The following is a 22,964-nucleotide window of genomic DNA, read 5'->3' on the forward strand; positions in this document are numbered from 1 at the left end:
ACTCTTGGAACACAGTTATTAATGGACACCAAAACGAGCCCGATGGGTCGAATGGCCTCCTCTCATTTGTAAACTTTCTTATGTTATGTTATGTTATGTTGTGTTCTTAAGCTGAAGCATGCATAATGGTAGCTAGAAACATTTTAGTGTAGGAGGCTGAACTTTCTGGTCATCAGTGTTCTGCCCTTTTCCGGATACATTCAGACTGTGGTTAATGAGTTTACTACTGGTACCTTCATGCTGATATTGGCTTAATACATATCTAAAGCGTTACATTGTTTAAGCTTAAGATTAAGCCTCGAAGGTATGCAGTTTCGTGAAAACAGTTTAAGAGAAAATTGCATTAAAACAACACATTACAACTTTAAGTGTGGTATGTGTTCCAAAAACAGCCTATTACATAGTTAATAGTTTATAGTTTATATTTGTGATACCAGTTAGTGTTTGATGGGTTTTGCACTGTTTTATCCCTAACTGGCTGTAATACAGACTTGTGACAGATTTGCACAATAACAGGACTAAGCAGCACAGTACTTTTTATGAACACCAGAGGGCGGGCATGATTTTATTAAAAATGCCATTTTAAAATAGAAAAATATATACTTTTCTTTTTGATCAAGAGAGTTCACCATGGCTGATTCTGTGCACAACAAAAAACATCAGGCCAGATTTAGCAATGTGCACATTGCTCCAGGTTGTTACTCCAAAATGAAATTGCCGAAATGGTTTCATAATAATTATGTTGAAACTGAAGTTTAATCCAACACTGAATAGTTGAAAAGCTTGTCCGTTGTGAAAGCAGCCTCAGCCAATGCAATATGACACACTATTGCTCTCAGCCTCCTCAGGCTGCCACAGGCAATGGCCCTCAGAACTGGTTCGATTGGCTTTGCATCACATGACCACACAGACTTTCTTATACCACCTCAACAAACACATTGCATCAAGGGGACATGGACATAAAAAGAGCACAGAGAACAGTTGAAGGTTGCATTGTATTTGCATTTTATTTTGATTAATTCACATTCAATGCAGTTTCACTACAAGTAAGGAACAATATGGTCCTTATTTTTATATGTATATGTATATGTATGTGTATATGTATATATACACACACACACACATATGTTCTAGATTATAGTAAGGAGAATACACACAGGTGAATATTCAGGATAACAAGGCAGAATGTTGTGATATATTCAAGCCATGGTCTGAAAAAAAAAAAAAGAAAAAGATGTCTCCCTGTTACTCACAGCTCCCTGTTTAAAGGCATCTGTTAAAAGGGCAGCACAGCACACGCTCATATTTCTTCTGGCTCAGCTAAAAGGTGTAGTTCGTTGACTTACAACCACAATTAAATACATTTTTTTTTTATAGATCTGAATAAGAAGTGGCATATCTCAGTGAACACAGCCTGACAGTTCCCAGTCACTGCCATTGCAGGCCTGGACACAGAGAGGACGGCACTCTTTGACAAAAAAAATAGCAAACACAACAGATTGCCTATTTGGGGAATACTGATGCACTGAGTGCTAGATTTACCAGCCTACATCAGATATTTAACTTTCATTTCCAGTACGCCATATCTAACTCTATTGAACGTTCTCTATACTTCTCAATACAGGAAATATCCAAGAAGCTTACAGAAAGAGGGGGTCTCAGTGATTTTACACATTGATAACAATTTGTTTGTTTAAAGTGTAAGAGGAATCAGATAGCCTGTAATGTCCTAAAATAATGAGGTTATGTTGGCAAACTTCAACTCTTTGTTAGGTTTCTCAAGCATCTCCTCATGATCTTTTGCACATGTATTCAGAATACAGGGGGCCTTTTGGTTTAGAATAAAAGCTGTACTGGATTTTAAAACAAATCCCTTTTCCCCATTGTGCCAATGCAGATAGGGCTTTCAAGACACTACTAAAACCTAGAATCACTGTGGTCTTTCCTAGTTGAAGGATTTCACTCAGTCTGTTTTATTCCCCAAATGACAAGTTGAATAGCTTAACCATAGGTTTGCCTTTATGGGTCAATATAAAGCCATCAGCTTGCATCTAAGCTTATAACTCTGTTTCGATATATCTTGTGTCATTTGCTGCACATATTTTAGCAAAAAAAGTGAAACTGAGAATCTGTCTTCAAGAACAGAAGATAAGCTGCACACTTCGACATCTTTTTAAAGTATTCAGAAATGAACTCCAGAACTTAGGAAAGGAAACAAACGCAGGATGTGAAAGAAAATAGGAACCTGAGATGCAATTATATTATTTAATTGGGGGCTATTAGCCTTGAGACCCTACTTGAAAACAAGCTTTTTGATTACACTTGTGACTCTTCCAATTAATTCATACAGGTATATGCAATAATATTAAAATATTTATGTATACATTTTTACTGGTATCTAGCATTTGCTTCTCCAAAGTCGTAAATGGTATTGAGCAGCCAGTGGTCTAAGCATCTGACATTTTCTCAGAAGGCTTTACAAGGTTTGCAAAAGAAAGAGGTAATGTGCCCTCATTACTTTTAAAATCAGTCAAGGCACAAGGCCGAAAAATGTCACCACAGTAAAATTACACGAGAAGGAAAAAAAACAATAACAACAAAAAACATCATTTCTTGCATTGTGAACAGTAGTTTGTCAGTTCTCCAGTCATTTTAAAGACCCCCGTGATTGAGGTTTGGTGGACTCCTAACAATGAAAGACGATTCCAAGGGAGTGGTGGATGTTGGGGTGTCAGGTGAGCTGGAGTGACCCCACCCTGCTGGTTTCTAGATCCTATATTCATATCTATCTATCTACATATTCATATCTATCTACATATATATATATATATATATATATATATATATATATATATATATACTTACAAATTGCTTGTGCTCCTTTTAAAGAGGTGAAGGGTTAGGTGGCAACAAGGAGCTCCCATGTGAAAGTATGATTCAGGGTATAAAAAGGCAAAACAAATGAACTACATCAATGATCAAAACAAAAGCACAGCGTGCAAAGGAGTGTGTGCCCAATCCATGGCTCCCACGGTACACATTCACATTGTTCGGGCAATACAAATTCACCCACCCAAAAACACTCTTTCTATTGAGGAAAGCCCGATTTTCTCAAGCCCTTAGGTGGTATGCATACCGTTTGCCGACTGACAGCAAGTTCACATTACACCACAACCTGAGTGCACAAATATACCCAACACTACAAAACTGAAGCAAAGAAAGGAAACATGCAAAAGAACAATTAAAATCCCAAAAGGGGATTTCCCACAAATTAGGGACAAGGGATGGTGACATTTACAAGGGCTTGGCTTGAATTATTCCCACAGACATTCATGGCATGACAAAAGTTGTGGTAGCAAATATAATTACATTAATCACAGCTGCAATTTGCCAGCACCACTGTACTGAAGCTGTATAGGTACAGTAGTGTTTTATGTGTTGCTTTTCTGAGAATAAAGAGAATAAATCACCAGCTGAAAAAGATAAAATGACCCGAGTGGCCACCCAACCATCCACACTGAGTGAACCAACTCACGAAACTGTATCCCCATGTCTGCCATGTTGACTCTTTAGATTACCAAATGTGGAAAGTACACAAAGGCAAGGTAATAATGGAGAGATGCAACAGCAGCCGCTTCACAGTGGCTTCTGAATAGGCAGATCCCTCACGGAAGGAGTAAGATTTCAACAGTGGGTTTTATACATTAATACTATTCCTTGCGTGTTGAGAGTTGGTTATTGTTAGCACAGGAAAAGAGTGGTCACAGACAGCTGAATTTATTGACATGAGAAGACGACACAAAGGGCTGAATAATTTCACAAAGTCCAAAAACACTTACAAGTACAAGTATCTTCTAGAAGCCAAGTTAAATGGCAACTTGATTTACCTGACACAAACAATTCTGCTTACAAGCACCATGCAGAGTAAAAGAGTATAATTCTTACAAAATCCAAGGTTTCAGGATATCGTCCCAGCTGTATTTAACACTTTGAGGTCATTCTACTGACATCTGTTCATTGTTTCAGCTTGAGAAATAAAAAACAGAAATGAGAAAAGCTTTTCATGGACTTCTTAATGCTCAAATGACTACCCAGTAGAAATCTTTTACATTAAGATGTCTTTTTAGTTTTCACATGTGCAATTAGACTATATTCTAGTGTGTCCTTATTCAAAGTCAGTAAAATACCTAGCATGTCGTCTGTACTTGATTACACTTCCCCATGTATATAAAATCTTGACCTAGGACACAACATTGTGCAAAATCAGCAGAGGGCAATTGGGACAAGTAAGTATTACAATTAAAAAAAAATCTGTAGCTTTTGAGCTTTAATTAATTAATTCTTATGAGAAACAGCAAAGTTAAAACTAGTTCAGCCTCAGAGCTCTGTCAAATCAAGGCACTTCCTCTGAGATTAGGCTTTTTCTTACTCCAATCTAAAACCACGAATTGAGTCATCCATGTCCCCCTCTCCCCCCTTTTTAGATCTATCCTGCATAATAGGAATTCAAATTCCTAAATCACACTTCCAAATAAAAAAATTCCAAAACGTGCATTTGGTATGCATTCCTTAAAAAGCATGCAATGTTACACGTATGAATGGCAGTCACCTTCGTAACAGAAATGACCCTGACTGGCATAGGATTAACATGTTTAAGAATTACACGGTCGCCCAGAGTCTACCCCTGCTGTGTCCAGCTTCCCTTGAAATGTTTGCTCCTCATCTGTTTGGTAATAAAACTCTACTAAAAATAAAAACTGAATGTTTTGAAATGACAAGACTGCTACTTTTTCATATTCTATATTTCTTGAAGAAAGATAGTATGTAAATTACATATTTGAATATAGTTAACCACATTTTAGCCAGGAATGTTTAGTTAACCAATGTACACCATTTGGAGAACTGCAGGGCTTGTTTTTGTGGTCTGAATAACGGAACAAAAAACACACACACACACACACACACAAAAACAAAAACAAGTCTGTATTCTTTCTCCTAAGTTCCTTTCTAAGTGCCTGCTGTAATTAAAGACTGAATCTTACATTTTGTGAGAAAAATAAACACATGAGAAATCAGAAAACAAAGAACAAAAATCCAGCCGTAACTCATCTTCCTTCACCTCAAGGTCCACTAGCCTATCACTCTCTAGCTTTTCAACTGACAAAGCAGAAACATTTTTGCTGACATAAAACCTGACCACAGAACACAGGGAAATGTGCACTAAGCACTGTCCTTGAATAAAAAATATATACATAAATAAAAAAGATGTCCATACAATTGTATCTACTCAATGCACATGGTGTCAATTCCTCTGTGTATCAAGGTTTTGGTGTCAACATTTCCTTTTCTCAGATTGCAGTGGCAATCCCTTATGTTTGTGTTAGCTCAGTGGAGGTTAAGAATAATACAGTACATATTCGATCAAAAGAGGTTATGAATACTAAGAACACAGTTTGTCAGCACAGTAACTGTGTGTGTTCAGCTGTGTGGAAACTTAAATATTATTATTTTTTTCCCTTAAGAGACAGGCATATTTTAAAATAAAAGCAAAATAAGACTGACTTATAAAATAATAATTATTCAAACATAGCATATAGTGATTTGATTTGGCATTGATGCCATTTTTCTAAATATTATTACTATTTTGTAGGTTGATTCAAAGAAAAAAAAAAGAAAAAAATTCGAGGTGGTATAAATCACAATTCCAGTTATTTTTTTGGACATTTGCAAGAATTCCTACTTTACAGTAAGAGAAATAAGATACTTTAGGAACAATTCAATGGATCAAAAACTGAACAAAGGGCACCGATAAGTGCCAGAGTTAAAAGACAAATGAAAAAAACATGAAGACAATCAGACCAGTGAATATACTAAATTAACGACAAAGGTAGAGATCGGATTAAAGTTCACTCCAGTCCTTTATCCTGTGCGTTCTTTTCTAAATATAAAAGACTGTCAACTAAAACCAAAATAAACATAAAAAAACATGAAACAAAAATAGGCGTCAACAGACAAAAACTAAATAATGTCAGTAACTGGCTGAAGATCGAGGTTATGAAGTGTAGGGATCTACATTTGCACTGGTTAAGAGAGACAATAAAGACAGCACATATTAACTGTCATTGCCAACACTAACACAGGGAAATTATCTGACCAATCCCTGTGGAAGCACTTCAGCTGAAGATCGCTTAACATCGGCAGTGTTTACATAGTGAAGAATCTTCACTCCTCCGATCAGTCCGACTTCCAATAGAGTGCTTAGTAGCGCCATCTTGATTCAAACACAAACATTTTCAAACCACACCGATTCAAAATGTCTGCATATATTACAGCGTCTGAACACAATCTTGAAAAAAATACTTATTTCGAAGGAATCCTGAGTTGTGTGCCAGAAAAGGGCACAATTAAGAAATACTTTTGAGGACAAACAAGCAGGGTTGTTTTGTGACACTTGCGAATACCATCAATCTATTCTGGAAACCTGTAATAGGTGACACATAAAACATAAAAAAAACATTACAAAATAAGTTGATGCTACTGTGTTCTGTGGGGTGGATTGATGGTGGTCACAGTGAGGTTCCTCTGAAACAGCAGAATGTACTGCAGTATTTCCTTCCGTTTAGTTTTTGTTAGAGACCCCCTTTTTGGCAGCTGTCCAACTGGAAAGGTCTAAAATCACGGTCCTTGGTGGTTGAATGTGTTCCCAGTCTTAGCTTAAATCTTCTTCCTAGCCCTAAGTGACTACATTAGAGATGCATTACTTGTGCATTTTATGAATATAAATGTGTTTTGAAATGTTATCAAAAATACTGTAACTGGTCCTTGCTTGAGTCTCCTTGCTGCTTTAGTCTCTGTCCAAATCCCCCAATGTGTTCTCAGCAGGCTCTTGCAGCACTGTGGTGGCAGAGTGGGCAGGCATAGGTTGTTAACAGCGGTGAGGGTGCCCGCAAACACTTTACAAAACTTGACATGCTTTAGTTTTAGTAACAAACAAACAAAAAAAAGTGACATTTTCAATAATATTTTGACCTGTGGGAGTGACTGTAGGGAGGCGGGGGGGAGGGTGGAATTTTCTCTTCAACAAAAAAGAAGAAACAGAAACTCTGAAATGTCAATCCAGCAGAAAATATGACAATACACTGGAAGGGTGGTATTGTAGGGCACATAAACACTGCTGAAACTGGGCTAAGGTATTTGGTTTTTTTTCTGTACCGCAGTAAATTTTTTCAAATTGTCAATGCACACTGTCACTCCGATTCACATGTCTATCATACTAAGAGGCAGGAGAGGACCAGCTCCTGATCAAAAAGAGACCCTAATCTGAAAAGAAATGCTCATCCAACATCCCAAGCATTGAAAACTCTACTGTGATGAGTGGAATCTATGGATTGGATCACTAAACCTGCACATAATGTAAAAGAAAAAAAATATTATCAAAACAATATGAAGACAACAGTCTGTTTTCAGTAGCACTAGGCATATGAAAGGAAGTCTAGTCAACTAGCTTAAAAGTGAAAATAAAGGTCTTCATTGAGAACATTGCATTCCACACAACATCACAGCAGCACAGAGTGGTCTAACCAGTCTACTGTAGGTAGAGAGCAAGCCAAATAAAAGAAAGAGAAAGAGAAAAATCTAAAAGAATAAAACTTCTCCCATAACAGCACAATCACAAGGGGTGCCTGGCAATGGCACCGAGTTGAAATTCCAGTTATCATTGGACCACAATATTGAAAATAGGGCGTGGGAAGGGCAGAGGAGTTGGAGAGAGGGAAGGGAAGAGGGTTGGTGGGCACCTGGGACTGGTGCATTCCATCATGGCTAATGTGTTCCATTCAATCGATGCGTTGTCTTAAAAACAATTCCAACCACCCCAAATAAAAAAATGGACCGCTTGGCCGAACAGATAGGAAGCAGAGCAGAGGGAGAGGGGGCAATGTTGTTGGGTTTGGTTGCATTTTTTTGGCAGAAGTTGCGACATCCGGTAAAGGAAAATCAGATGGGCAACACCTTGCCTGACAGAAGGGGTCCCTGGCATTGCAGCCTGTGCCCGGCAGCAGCCTCATGCCATCTTCTTGGGGTGGTCTTCATCCTGGCACTCGACGGCAGACAGGGCGATCAGCATCTGTGCCGCATAGTAGGTGGCCATGATGATGGCACGGGAGTGGGGTACTGGGAAGCAGAACTTGTTGACGGCGATAGTGAGGTCCGATACCATGAAGAGCATGGCCCCGAGGCAGGCCGAGAGTTTGGTCCACGTCCAGAGGTCATCGGACAGCTGCACTCCAGCGATAGCCCTCCAACCCATGAAGCCAATCAGGCCGATGTAGACCGCCACCAGGTAGGTGAAAGGCCCTGCCAAATAGGAGTACAGCAGAGCGTAGCTCAGCCCAGACACAATGCCAATCACCAATCCAGCCCGGAGATTCAGTGGCTTCATCCCAAAGGCCGAAGAGTACAGAATGTGAGTGATGGCGAACATCAGGAGCCCTGATGAAGAGGGAGAGACCCAATGAGGAGTTAAGAAAATAATCCATTGTATTTTCACTCATAGCCTACACATTACATGAATCAAATCATGAGTCTTATAGTCATGTATGGTATTTTCTCCTTTTGTGTATCACTTAAAATACTAAAATTCTAATGCTTCTGCTTAAGGTATATTATTTATTAACTTTTCTTAAAGGAGTCACTGTTTATATTTGTTGTTTAGAAAAAACATGTAACTTACAGATAACACTACATAGATATTTTTTTCCTTAAGGAATGCCCACACACAAGCCTTTAAGATCCAGTGTGTCTGAGAGTGCATTGAAATGAATAAATAAACACACAGAGAAATAAATAAATAAATCTCAGTTCTAGGATAAGACAATTCTAAGAGATCATCTTGTGTAATACACCCACACATGTTCTTAATATACATACGCCTAGTGCTGCAGAAAATGCTCTTCATATGTCTAATTTTCAGAGTTTGAGAAAAAGATTAAAATTATCTATCAATCCATTTCAACAGACAACTGTCATTTGTACAGTAAACCATTATCAATTAGCAGTTGCAGACATAATTTCTCTGCTACACTGAAGTAACATGTTTGATCCTACAATTTGAAATTCATGTACATGTCATCTCAATGATTGTTATTTTCTCTTGCAAAAGATATTGGTGGGAATACGTTCAGAATCAGAATTGTCTGCTTTACATGCTGTTATGAGCAGATTTACTGAAAAGTCCATTTATATACACTCACCTAAAGGATTATTAGGAACACCATACTAATACTGTGTTTGACCCCCTTTCGCCTTCAGAACTGCCTTAATTCTACGTGGCATTGATTCAACAAGGTGCTGAAAGCATTCTTTAGAAATGTTGGCCCATATTGATAGGATAGCATCTTGCAGTTGATGGAGATTTGTGGGATGCACATCCAGGGCACGAAGCTCCCGTTCCACCACATCCCAAAGATGCTCTATTGGGTTGAGATCTGGTGACTGTGGGGGCCAGTTTAGTACAGTGACCTCATTGTCATGTTCAAGAAACCAATTTGAAATGATTCGACCTTTGTGACATGGTGCATTATCCTGCTGGAAGTAGCCATCAGAGGATGGGTACATGGTGGTCATTAAGGGATGGACATGGTCAGAAACAATGCTCAGGTAGGCCGTGGCATTTAAACGATGCCCAATTGGCACTAAGGGGCCTAAAGTGTGCCAAGAAAACATCCCCCACGCCATTACACCACCACCACCAGCCTGCACAGTGGTAACAAGGCATGATGGATCCATGTTCTCATTCTGTTTACGCCAAATTCTGACTCTACCATCTGAATGTCTCAACAGAAATCGAGACTCATCAGACCAGGCAACATTTTTCCAGTCTTCAACTGTCCAATTTTGGTGAGCTTGTGCAAATTGTAGCCTATTTGTAGTGGAGATGAGTGGTACCCGGTGGGGTCTTCTGCTGTTGTAGCCCATCCGCCTCAAGGTTGTACGTGTTGTGGCTTCACAAATGCTTTGCTGCATACCTCGGTTGTAACGAGTGGTTATTTCAGTCAAAGTTGCTCTTCTATCAGCTTGAATCAGTCGGCCCATTCTCCTCTGACCTCTAGCATCAACAAGGCATTTTCGCCCACAGGACTGCCGCATACTGGATGTTTTTCCCTTTTCACACCATTCTTTGTAAACCCTAGAAATGGTTGTGCGTGAAAATCCCAGTAACTGAGCAGATTGTGAAATACTCAGACCGGCCCGTCTGACACCAACAACCATGCCACGCTCAAAATTGCTTAAATCACCTTTCTTTCCCATTCAGACATTCAGTTCAGGAGATTGTCTTGACCAGGACCACACCCCTAAATGCATTGAAGCAACTGCCATGTGATTGGTTGGTTAGATAATTGCATTAATGAGAAATTGAACAGGTGTTCCTAATAATCCTTTAGGTGAGTGTATTTTGTTGGTTTATTGTCATGGGGCAGGTTTCCCAGCAGATTGTACTCTCTGTCTTAATGATGAAGAACAGTACTATGGTGCACTACCTGTACCTTAAAGCACTGGGGTCCTACTCACCATGACTGAAGTAGCCCTGCTCTTGCCAAATCAGAAAGGCATCTCCCAGAGCAGAGAAGATCAGGCCTGCCAGAATTTTTCGGGCACTGGAGTGGGCTCCTAAGAAGCTGATGCCATGGGCCAAGAGAAAGACCCAGAGACAGAAGATGGGCAAACACTTGATGAGGGCGCTGAACCATGAAGGGCTGGATGTTGGCAGCCAAAGGACAAAATAAACACAGGTGGCCTTGAAGAAGGGCACCAACTTGGGCCCTTCGCTCTTCACCTGAAATGAATCCACAGGCAGGTTATTCATTAACATGAAAGACAGCTCTCACAAAAGTGTTTCTGCCATTTCTTTCCTGATATGCATCACATAAAGGTGTTAATATGTTACAAATGTTTCCATTTTTATCTACTAACATTTGAATATATCTGCAGCTCTCTTTTTTGTGTGCATTTTTTGGTTTCATACCACAGTACAAGCCCTGTAGCATTTCAGTAAAGTTCAGTGAAATCATAGTAACGCACTGAGAGTTATGGTAAATACCTTAAACTTGACAATGGTGCATTTTCTCTGGAGGGGCAAGTAATGGAAATTCCATTTCTGCTTCCTCCTTTATCATTGGCAGTCAAACATTTCACCAACAATCAACATTCAGGTTTTGTGTACTTTTATCTCTGCTGAGGGACACTCAAGGACCCTGGGCTAGTGCGATCAGATGGACCTCATCACTTTAAACTCAATGAAACAGCTGAAGTGTTCATATGCAAATCAAAGTAATTTAAAACTGTGTACCTCATAAAAGGAGTTCATTTCTGAAACCCGCCTAACTGGATAACTTGACATTGTTGACAAGAGCTGTTAGCATGCCTTTCAATTCTGAACAGTATCCCAGTCCTTGCTTAAATTGGGCAAGATGACAAGATGAAAATTAACTTTAAAACATAATTTGCTAAATAAAATAAATATTGAAGGCCTTTTTCTTAACTCAACATTTTATGATTTAATATTATTGCATTATATAGATGAAGTGGAGTATTCGCTCCCTTCAACCGAAACAATGTATCTCTGTGATCCATTTACTTAAATAACACGTTAATTAAGCTATACTTATTGTGGGAAATGCCAGTATTCATCATATCATATTAAACCTGTATATGCCCTCTGTGTATTTTTCCTTTTTTCAGAGTCTTGAGAAGTCTGCCTTCCATTGGGGGTGGAAACTTGTAAGACAGAGACAGTCAATCACTTAGTTCTTACACCTTTCAATTTTATTTGCCTTGATTTTTCCGGGGGAAGGGGTAAAATCACCTTTATGTCTCCAAGTTGCCCATGACATCACAGATATTGGGTATCATATTTCATTACTGCATATATTGTCAATTATTAGGTAGCCAATATAAACTCTTAGACTTTGCATATACATTCTAAAGAATATTACATTATTTTTGCTAATTTCATACCAGACTTTGTTATGTCTCAACGTCTCAAACTATAAATGACTGCACCCATTTGTCCCAGGGCTCAGAACTTATGATTTTACTAGCAAATAAACATTGTGTTTATTCATTGTACTACTATGAATCGCTTACATGATTTAATCGATGATATCAACCTTTTTGTAAAACTCCTCTGGCTTTAGAAAAAACGTTTTAAGGTCCAACTCTGTCTGCAAACACATTGATTATATTCAGTTTAAGAAAACATTACAAAACAAATATCCTCTCAAAGTGTTCTGAAAATACAGAGCCAGATGGCAACCCAACACTGAATTCATCTGATGGCGTTTTTGCCAGGTCTAGACTGATACCCCATTCATGGCCCTTGCAGATCAGTAAGCCTCAAGCTCAGGGCTTAACCCTGCCGTCTGTTGTTTTTCCTCTGCCACAGTACTCTACACCTACTGTGTTCTCAGCATCCATCCCCCAACTCCTCTTCGCCGCAGTACTAGTGGAGACTGCAATGTTTTTAAATAGTCGCCTTTTCCATAATCTCTCTTAGAAATCAATATTTTCTTATAGCCCGAGGTTCAACATAGGGATTGTGTCAGACATCATTTGCAACTCTGAGCGAGTAAGTCTCTTTAATTTGGTTTTAGCCCGAGATATCTCCCTTCAATGATAACTTAATCCACCTGTGTTTTTGGTGTACATTGCTATGATCTGTAGGTTTCTGATCATCTGGTTACAGGGAGCCTTTAAACCTTTATCTGAGCCTTTATCTGAAACAGTGTTTGATCTTGCTAGGCTTTGCAGAGAAACACCCACAAGGCATTCATTAAAATAAAAAGTCAGTTTGTCTGCCTTGTGGGAGGAAGACTAGCCAATAAAAATCAGATCAAACAAACAAACAAAAAAGAATGTATAAGTGAAATGTTATACTACTTGACATGGCAGCACTGGGACACATGGGCTCTGAAGGCTGACTCCACAGTAGTGAAAGAGGAACTTGGTGAGAAGGAATAGGCGAAAAGACTTTGGCTGGCTTTGCCATTTCTGCAGCCCATTACAGTACACACAAAGCAAGACTCTCAGAAGAGAGCAGCTCAGCTAAGACAGTTTTGCAATATGCTCTGAAAAACTGCAACTTCAGTGCTGGGCTGTGAGAATGACACACAGGTCAGAATTAGGAGTCTGTTCCCTGGTTTTAGATTGCGCAAGCTCCCTGAAAGACAGCCAGGAAAAACAGATAATAGAGCTTGACTGATCACAGTTTCATAGCAGAAGGCCCTGTTTCCTCATTCTTTTTGCTGTATGTCTGTAAAGATATGTCGTTAACAGAAACGGAGCCATGCAAAGCAGTGCTTTGATTCTAGAAACCAAGGTGCATTGTGACTGTAGGGGAAAATAATCTGTCATTTTGTCTTCTCGTTTAATCATCTTTTTATTTGGGGTTATAGCCTGTCATGTGGACTCGAGTGTCCTGGATTGAAGGCTGGGTGAAGGTTAAAGAAATCCAATTAATAACAGCATTGGACCGCTCTGATCAACTAATCTTTAGTGGCCCTTTTAGAATGAGTCCTGGCTGTATCAACAAGTGCTTGAATCTTTTCACATATAGTGGAAATGGTTACTAGTTATAAAATTAACAGAGCCGAAGTCTAACAGATGTTGTACATACGAGTTGATAGGATTACGTCGTTTGAAATTGGGTGCCAAATCCCATAGCTACAGACTGCTATCATATTAACTACTACTCAACCCCGTTTTCAGTTTAATGTCCATATCCATAACAAAAATGATCTCGGTTTGGCTAATTGCCTAAGCAGACAGGGATTCTGTGTATGGTAATCTCTGCTGCATCTATATCACAGGGATCAATTGACTGTCCAGAGCCAGCCTTCATCCTCACATTATCAAATGTTGTGCCCTCCGCATCCCGTCTCCAAAACCTGGAGACACAGTATTGTGCAGAGTGCTCGTGCTCTGCTGTCCCCAGATTACTCCTGCCTTGCAATACTGCGCCTGTGACATTTTCAACCTCCCACTCTTCTGAAAGTGGGTAAGAACAGCATAGCAGATGTTCACACATCAAAGGGCCTCCCATGTGACAAAAGAAAATGAAATCTTTGTTGCTGGAAGTCCAGGAAATCCATTCTGGCCTCATTGATGAAGAAGAGCAATCTCGTTTTTTATTCTTTTCCTTCTATGAAGAAGTTTAGTGCACAGAATGCTGCCCTGGGTTTATCCCATCAGCTGTTACACTGCAAGACAAAGTTCAATGGCAGCTGGGGACACAAGAGGTTATTTTGGACTAGCTTTCACTAAGGGTGACCGATGAAACCATAAGAGTTTGAAATGGGGTGAGGTGGTAATTTGCTGCTCAAATCAAGGTGAACCTCTACCTGTGTAATTCAGGGCAGACTAGATGCTGCCTTCTGTCCTTCTCAAAAAGACCAATGAGGTTTCCCTTAGATTTCCCTCCAAAACCCAAAGTGCTCTTTGATATTATGGATATTGTAGAAGGGAACAACACGCTGACGTAAACATGACAGTCAAGGGGGGGGGGAATCAATACTTAAAAGGATGTGTGCAACTGGACACTTGAACTTTGGGTTTTGTTTACAGATTTTTTGACTGTTGTTCAAGGTTGCCTGTTGGAGTACAGTGGGCTTTGGAGGTATACACGTCGGCTCCTCTGTGAGCCTCTGTGAGCTATGATGACCCAGAAACCCCTTCTCTGCATCGCTACGCAGAGACGTTTACATGTATCTCCGCAGAAGCATAAAATCAGGCTTAAGGAGTACATAAGGCTGGTGAAAATCAAGACGTAAGGTGGCCAGGAAAATGTAAAACCTCTAGTGTACAACCACTATAAGGGTACCCACTGTTTATTCTCATGTTAAAGGTTCAAAAATGTTGTTTTTGTACAATGTATGAAATGTTGTAGATAATTTTTGAAAACCTGGGACAAGCACAGCCGGACCAGCTAGATATGATGATTACACCAACGAGGCAAATACCAAGTGTTTTATTGCCTGGGAGCAGCTGGTGCACACTCTAATAAGGGTTTATCTAGCAATATACAGTGCTAGTGATAGAGACCGCTGACTGTGGTTAACCGTGCTCCATGTGATAACAAGTCATTAATCCGACAAACATTAAAAAAGGGATCCTGAAAGCATCATGTGACCCACTTCAGTTTTTTTTTTATGCTGATCGTGTGAATTCAGCTTCAACAAGCTATCCAACAAGAGTAGTGAGATAAATGGAAAAACTGTTAAAAATGATGAGCTGACTAGACTTAGGTGGTTTTGAAGGGGCCAGAGTTTGTGATGTTGCTTGGTTTTCCATTGAGGTTTGTGCGCTTGCTCCGACTTATCGTCTTTAATTCTGCAGGGGTCTCTTTTCCCATTGCTAAAATGTACTACCATCTTTCACAAAGGTACACAAATTAAAAAGGAGGTACTAGGCGGTGATTTTTTGGTTTATAATTATTCTTACTTTCCATTACTTCCACTACAGAATGGGAAACGTGGCACAATGAAGTTGTAAAGTAGAGCGACAAACATAGTCATCCCCTTTAAAGCTGTGCTAAATGCTTGTTGCAGAATCTCTCCTAAACTGTAATGTGGAAACAGGTTTCTACGAAGCAAGAAGAGGGCAAATAATAATAATATTCCAACCAAAGTGCTTCTGGGTACAGTACTATGTGGAAATGAAGTAGGATGAGTGATCTCTTTTGTTGTGCAGTGAAATGGGAGTCATGATACTGAACAGACAAAAGGAAGTGGTTGAAATCCTTTGCATCTGAAAACCTTATGTAACATCAGCTATTTTCATACAAAAGACAGAAGTCAGCATCCAAGGTCAGCTGAATATGTCAACATGTCTACGTAACAGCGGGTTTATATATACATTATTGGGCATCTGCAAAATAATACATAAAAATAATAATCATAATAATACATACGTATTTTTAAATGAGTAATTTCTTTGCCATCTGTGTGAAGGTGGCAGATAAAAAAGCAAGAAATCTCTGGAGAATTATTAATATATTTTGAGTTCTTTTGGTCAAATATCCTTGTTGCAACAGTGTGCCAAAAACTAATAAAGCAAATAAATACAAAATGCAAACAATTATGCTTAGAGAAGAACTGCAATTATATCAAAATAGTCAATGGTAAATAATATTAAACCATTGCTGCACGTGTATTCCCTAGAAAGGTAATGTCTCTGTAGGCTGGGCAGATCTGTCACATCCCTCATTCATTTATTTTACTCTGCCTTTTGCTTTCAAAACATATTTGTTTCCAAGTATATTGGTCCATGCTTGAAAGGATCTCTTGAAAAATAAAAATATTGTTTTAATGTAAGACTGATGTGTCTCGGCATTCCTGAAATAACTTCAGCCTAATCGAATTCTTTTATTTGGGTAATTAACAATGGCAAATGGTGAGAATTATGAAAAGGTCTATGATTTAGGATCAAAATATTATTACATACGTTTTGTAATAATGTTTTGTGTTTATGTGTGTTTTTTATTTTATTTGATTAAGTTTACCAATGGGGTGTAATAAGACTTTGTTGTGTAGCAATGTCAGAGACTGTACCATTTCACTTTTCACAACTTAGTGGCACGAGAATGGAGTGGAATGAAAATAATTTATTGAGAATAACACCTATCCCGAACAGTGCAGGAGTATAATTCGTGATGAAGCAAATCGGTGAGCAATCCCTCGCAGCACTAATGCCGAGAGGCAGGTGACATTTTTACAGACCCATGAAAAAAAATTAAAATAAGAACAAACAAACTCACAAAATGACAGCCTTCTGCTTCAAGGGGGTAATGGTCTGTGAAATTGACACTGTACTCCTGGGCAGTGTGTTCAAAAGAAGGAAAGTGAATTATGGACTCAGTGATTCAGTCATCTAAACTGGATGACAAGGCTTTAGGACTGCTACTGTTGGGACAGGTTTATGATTTGGCCTGATTGGAATGATATTGTACCTTTTTCACTCGGCTCACTGTACCTCAAGCCACCAGCCTACCAGCATCATTCTGATGAGTGAAAGAAATACAACACCATGGAAAATGTGTTCCCCTACCAGCTGCTTGCTTACTGCACCATAATATAGCATGCATCATACTTGTGAAGTAACCCTACCACCTTCACCCCATCCACCTCCCTATTCACTGACTTCAACGTGTTAAACGATCATTTCATTTATCAGGGGGGTTCTTGATTCTGGAATTTTGGTTCCAGGAAAAATAAAATCTGTCAATTATTAAACCAAAACCAACAGCCATGTGAGTCCTAAAAGGTAAGCCTGGACTGTAGGACCAAAGACAGTGAAGGGGAACAGGAGGAGAAAACAGCAACTTTCAAGTGAGAAGTCAGTGAGAAGAGGAAAAATGCTCCGTTTGTAATTGAACATAATGCAAATTCTGATTACAGCTTTGAATAATTGCTTAGATTTAGTGATTATTTTCAGATGCCAGATCATATATTGTAAAAATAACTGGCACAACATAAGCTGATCCCAATATCAGGACCCTTCTCCTACATTTTGGCTTTTATCCCATTTTCATTATATTTATAAAAAAAAAATCTTGTTCATTTTCCATTTAGTACAATATTCTTTTAATCGATGATGGTAACTCAATGTCTCTAGCCATCATCCCCTTTTTCCACTCCCTGTTCATGATTCAATGTTCTCGGTCTAAAATGCAGGGCAGCTGTGTAACTGTACCCAACAGAACTCTCCATTTTAATCCACCTGATCACTGGCAGTTGATCAAGCACTCTGGAAGCCCAGCGTGATGAAAGGGGGCGTCACAGCTTTTAATTTCCAATGGCATCGAGTGCTGCCACCAGCGCTTAAACCTCAGCTAAACACTGGGGTTTCAGGAATGTAACACACCAGCAGTTTGCTCCTCAGACAAGAAGGTCGGTCAGCTGACTTATTTTGACTAAGCAGGAAAGGTCAGAAACATTGTAATACTCAGATAAATAAAGATGCAGGTTACCCCTTGAGGGTTATTAGTTTACTTCACAGAAGTAAGAGGGTAGTTGGTAACCTTGATTTCTTTTAGAACTGCCATCCCTCCTTTCCTGGATTTCTGACAACACAAGACAACAAGACCATGTTTGACAGTTTACCACCTTTATTTCCCTGCATTATGTTTGTACTTCAAAAGGCTGCTACTTTATACAGTTCAGATGTCTCCAAGCACCTAAAGCATATCAAAAATTCCTTCAAATTGCATATTCCCTTAAATAAGTCTGATGTTGTGGCTTGTTTGTCCTTACCAGAATCACAACCGAGACAAGTTCAATGCCTTCCCATTTTAATGGGAAAAAATAAAACAAATGTCTTTCAGAGGGTTTCAGGTTCAAAAACAAAGGGTACAGTGGTGATATTATGGAGACAACAAACTGGATATAGGCTAAGTTGCAAGCTGAAATTGGAGCTATATTAAATCAACTGTATTCCACAGGACTGGAATAGTTTGGAACAGGCAGCTGATTAAACATCTAACAAACAAAATGTCCCCACAACAATACAGGTTTGTGTTTAAACCACAAATTTGTGGAAGGAACACTGCTTTAAGAATTACTGCTAACCACAAGTCCAGTTCAACTGCTTTGCATTAAAAGGGAGTCCAGCCCAAGATAGCATTACATCTATGTGGCTGAGTTTACTTTAAGTCAGGTAAAGTATGCTATGTAGACACTATTTTGTTATTTGGATACACCTGAAACAGTTGACAGGCATCAACAGGAGCTCATAAGGAAGCAGTTCGAAGGACTCGTTAAATAAAGCGATTTGCTCATCACCACAGAATGAGTCCCACAGCTGGCTAAACAAGATTGGAAGATCAAATAGTGATAAATGTTGGCTTGCCAAGTTAGTCTTAAACATTTTTATTTTTTTTAATTGGTGCAGAGTAACTCACTCCAGACTCTTCTCTTAAAGCGTTACTCAAAAAAACAAAACCACCAGGGTCAAGCAAGCTTCTTCGGCATGGTTATCAATTAATAACTATGCATCAAAGGCATCTCTTTCCTGTAAGCATGCCGTTGACAAACACCTCACTCCCTGCTGTGTTCTGGAAATGTTTCAGCCTATTGTAGGGCACATGCTGTTCTTATTCACAATAAAGCTGTAATGAGAATTCAGCTCAAACTCAAAGTTTAAGGCACCCATTGCTCATTTGCTATACAGTTACCAGGCAGCAGCGATGTGACTAACCTGATCACACTGTCATTGGCATCCTTTTCTTCAAATGATGAACTACATTCAACAACAGAAAATGAAGTTCCCCCCCCCCCCATCTCCATGATTTTGCTACATGGATGGAAAGATGAATCAGTTTATTTATGCCGAGATGGTGTCTGCCATTTACCATTTACCATTTAAGAGAGAAGTGTGTGTGTGAGCAGTGAACTGTTATGGCCCAGAGACCGTGATGTTTTGGCAATGCTCTCTATAGAGCTGGAGTTATTTCTGTAGTGAACTGTGGAGACACCCTTGTCATTATCACTCCAAGCTGTCACTGTCCAGCGGGAACCCTCCCTCCCAGGCTAGCAAAGGACAAGCCAATTGTTCAGTGTCTGGGACAGGACAAGCCAATGCTACCGAGCACACCTTTTACACTGTGAAAGGCTTAGCGGTTTAAAGTATACTAGTTCCTTTGCATTGTAGGCTCTAGCACAGAATCCATATTTGGAAACCCTTGTACAAAAAAAAAAAATGACCTTCCCTTGAAATATTCAAAATCTTTAATTAACGTATGTGCAGCAGGTAATTAAAGAGTTCCGATTAAGAGCAATTTCAGCCACTGCATATCTGACAATAATTGTGGTTGTTGAATACTGATGAGGGCTGGCAAGTTCAATTACTTAACATAACGGTAATTAACATTCACTAAGAAAATACAACTACAGGTCTATGTCCACGTTTCCCAGTATAGGATTATGCACATCGTGCACATACTTTCCCATGGTTACAAAAATGTAAACAGATTTAATATATAGCCTAACCTTTGATTCTTTTGTTTTTCGGCTATTACAGAAAAATATTTTTCCTCAAATTGCTCAGGTAACACTTAAACACTAATACCAGGTCAACTTAACCAGAGCTGCTGCCAGACCATATCAGTTTTTGTTAGAACAATTCACATGGCAAAGCTGAGGTCATCGAACCTAGCAGACTGGTCCCTGGAATTAAAATAAACTTAGTTACATATTTTCATCACAATTAACTGAAATATCTCACAGGGCTACACACTTAGGCTTTTCAGTGCAGATCACAGACTTTGTCAGAACCGCCCTTGTGCCACAGCATTGGTTGGCAAAAGAAAAAAATCTAAACTAAAAGTTTTGCATGGCTATATACTAATGTGGAAACGTCATCCCAGTGAAAATATACAGTTATATATCCATACCTAAATGATCTTCTGCACCCCTCTGCATTACACTAAAAGCCCATTGCCTTATATTTTATTAACAGCCTGTCTTGTGCTCTCATTTGTGTATGAGTGTGAAAACTTACATGAATCTCCAAAGCATTGGCCAACTGTGTGTGTGTGTGTGTATATATATATATTTTTAGGAACCCAATTACCCCATCCATCACCACCAAGACACAAACAACAACCCTTTCTAAATCCCATTCACATGTTCTCCAATCAGTCTCACTAAGAAGGTTGGAACTTAAATGCTAGTTTTCTCCTAGGGTTTTGCATGTGTTGCAGTATTCTGTTAATCCCATGCTTTGCTTTTTTTTCTAAATCCCAAACTGGGATTTAAAATATAGAAAGCAGTATCTATTCTACACACCCTGGATCATCCCAAAGATAAAGTGTGTGTGTGTGTGTGTGTGTGTGATTGTGTGTGTTTTCCAGAATACTTGCATCTTGTAATCATCAAAAATTGTTAGGTATATAATTATTTAATTATTACAAACTGTTGGAAAGGAAGCAAGAAATGGACAGAATAGCGGTATGCGCTGTAGGTCAGCTAGTGAGCGCATGCGTCACAGGAAGAAAAAGGCTGTCACATGACAGGTTTCTCTTTTGTTACAATGATGCCACAGCTTCTAGAACAAAATGAATAAAGCAAACTCGAGAAACTATTGAAAACTGAAATGGCATTTCGACGGATTTTGTAACTAGATTGAACACATTCAAAAATAATAAAAAACAAATATATATAAGAAACAATTTTCAATGTTATTGCAGCATAACAATTAAAGGATAGCGGTTATTGTATAGCAAACTTAAATCCACTTTTAGGGTTATAAAAAGATACAACATACAAACACACCAACTAGTGCACCAAAAAAGTGTTTGTTTGTTTTTCTCCATCATTTCTGGTATTCTTATTAAGCAATTTCTTACCAGTAAAGAAACATACCGGTACCTTGGATAATAGAATAGAACTACCTGGGTGCGAATGACTTATTTAAAAACATATATACCCCAATGCTTAAGAACAGCTTGTGTCATAAATAAGAAGATTAAAGTAAACATGTGTTCACACTATTGAGAAACTCCTTGTGTATCCCTTATGTATTAAATGTCACGTTAGGTTGTTCAACAAGACAAGCAATACCCCCCCCTCCCTTCAGTAATACACAAGGTAAACAAGGACATGCTTTTTATGAATCACGTGTTCACTGTTTTTCACTGAAGAACAGCGTCTCCACACAGATACCTCCTCCTGTATCTGCATGTTGATGAGAATCATCGCCATGGACGAATTAAAGCACATCCAGCGCATGCAAAATGAATACATAACACGACATCAAATAGGATGACGAGGTGCGCAAGATCAGAGCTGCTTAACTTGACAGTTCCATCATCTCTGCAGCAAACCTGTGCCGTTTACATTGCATTGCGGCGCGTCTCGTCTCATCCTTTTATTTATTTATTTACTCTGGAAAGAAATGCACCCTCATAACACGCACAGGTAGAAAATGCCGAAGAAAAGGTGGAAGCGAAGATCAAAAGTATTATTTACTTGAACATCTCGCTTTTTATTTTCAGTACACACTTACATCCATACAAAAGCCACGATTTAAACAAAAATGAAACAGACGAGCACTCACCACCGTGACAGGCGAAACCATTGCTGGCTCGATCTCTGGGCTAAACCCGATCTAAACGTTCTCAACGCACATAAGAGGAGACCCACCGCGCCGCTTTGTCGGAAATCTTATAGGAGCTTTCTCGTACTGCGGATTGTTTTTGTCTTTTTTTCAGAACAAGGTGACATCACAGTAGGCGGGGACCATTTTGACATAATGTAGGGTGGAGAAAGAACCTTAGAACGCTATTTGGGGGCGGGACAAGGAGATTCGACAAATAAGAGCTTGAGATTGATTCCAGCGGGTGAGGTTTAGAGGAAAGTGACGCCCATTGGTGGGAGGGATCTGGGAGTTTACGACCGATGATTATGGAAGCACGGCAATGAACTTTGTTTTGTGGCGGATGGGTTTTGTATTTTGTGTTTTTTGATAATGCCAATCCAATGAAATAGCTAACGAAAATGTACTATATAAATTAATAATATTATATATTTTTAAAATACATTTGTAACTATAACTATCTGTTGCTGCGTCTTTTTCCTTGACTAGTCTCAAGTAAAACCAAGTCTCAATTGAAGAACGTGTATTTATGTATGCAAGATGTCACTGGTATCGCTAGCACAACATTTAAAAACGTCTAGCAATTTAGTAGATCCATTGCATTTCAATGCATTTAAACCTTAGTTTAAATGCGATGAGAGGATCAAATTATGATAAACAAGGACTAACCCATTCGGAAGAAGTCAGCACAGAAAAACAGTTGAGTTTTAAATACGTTTAATTTGATCATCCGCTGAGTGCATCTGCGCATAACCAAGGGACCCTTTTAATATGGGATTTGTTCATTCATGTATTAATTGATAGCATTGCGTAACTTG

At 39.0% G+C, this 22,964-nt stretch overlaps 1 protein-coding gene across 1 annotated transcript; it reads right to left on the bottom strand.

Annotated features, from left to right (window-relative positions):
• Positions 1 to 981: 981 nt before the first annotated feature.
• Positions 982 to 22,225, bottom strand: tmem86a (transmembrane protein 86A). Its single transcript, XM_066701133.1, has 3 exons — positions 22,108 to 22,225; positions 10,570 to 10,834; positions 982 to 8,490 (listed from the first exon to the last, which is right to left on the bottom strand). Exons 1-3 carry the CDS (start codon positions 22,126 to 22,128, stop codon positions 8,063 to 8,065), a joined length of 714 nt encoding a protein of 237 aa, XP_066557230.1. The 5' UTR covers positions 22,129 to 22,225; the 3' UTR covers positions 982 to 8,062.
• Positions 22,226 to 22,964: the final 739 nt, after the last annotated feature.

The sequence above is a fragment of the Amia ocellicauda genome, chromosome 4 (genome assembly GCF_036373705.1).
Source record: "Amia ocellicauda isolate fAmiCal2 chromosome 4, fAmiCal2.hap1, whole genome shotgun sequence".
Classification (NCBI taxonomy): domain Eukaryota; kingdom Metazoa; phylum Chordata; class Actinopteri; order Amiiformes; family Amiidae; genus Amia; species Amia ocellicauda.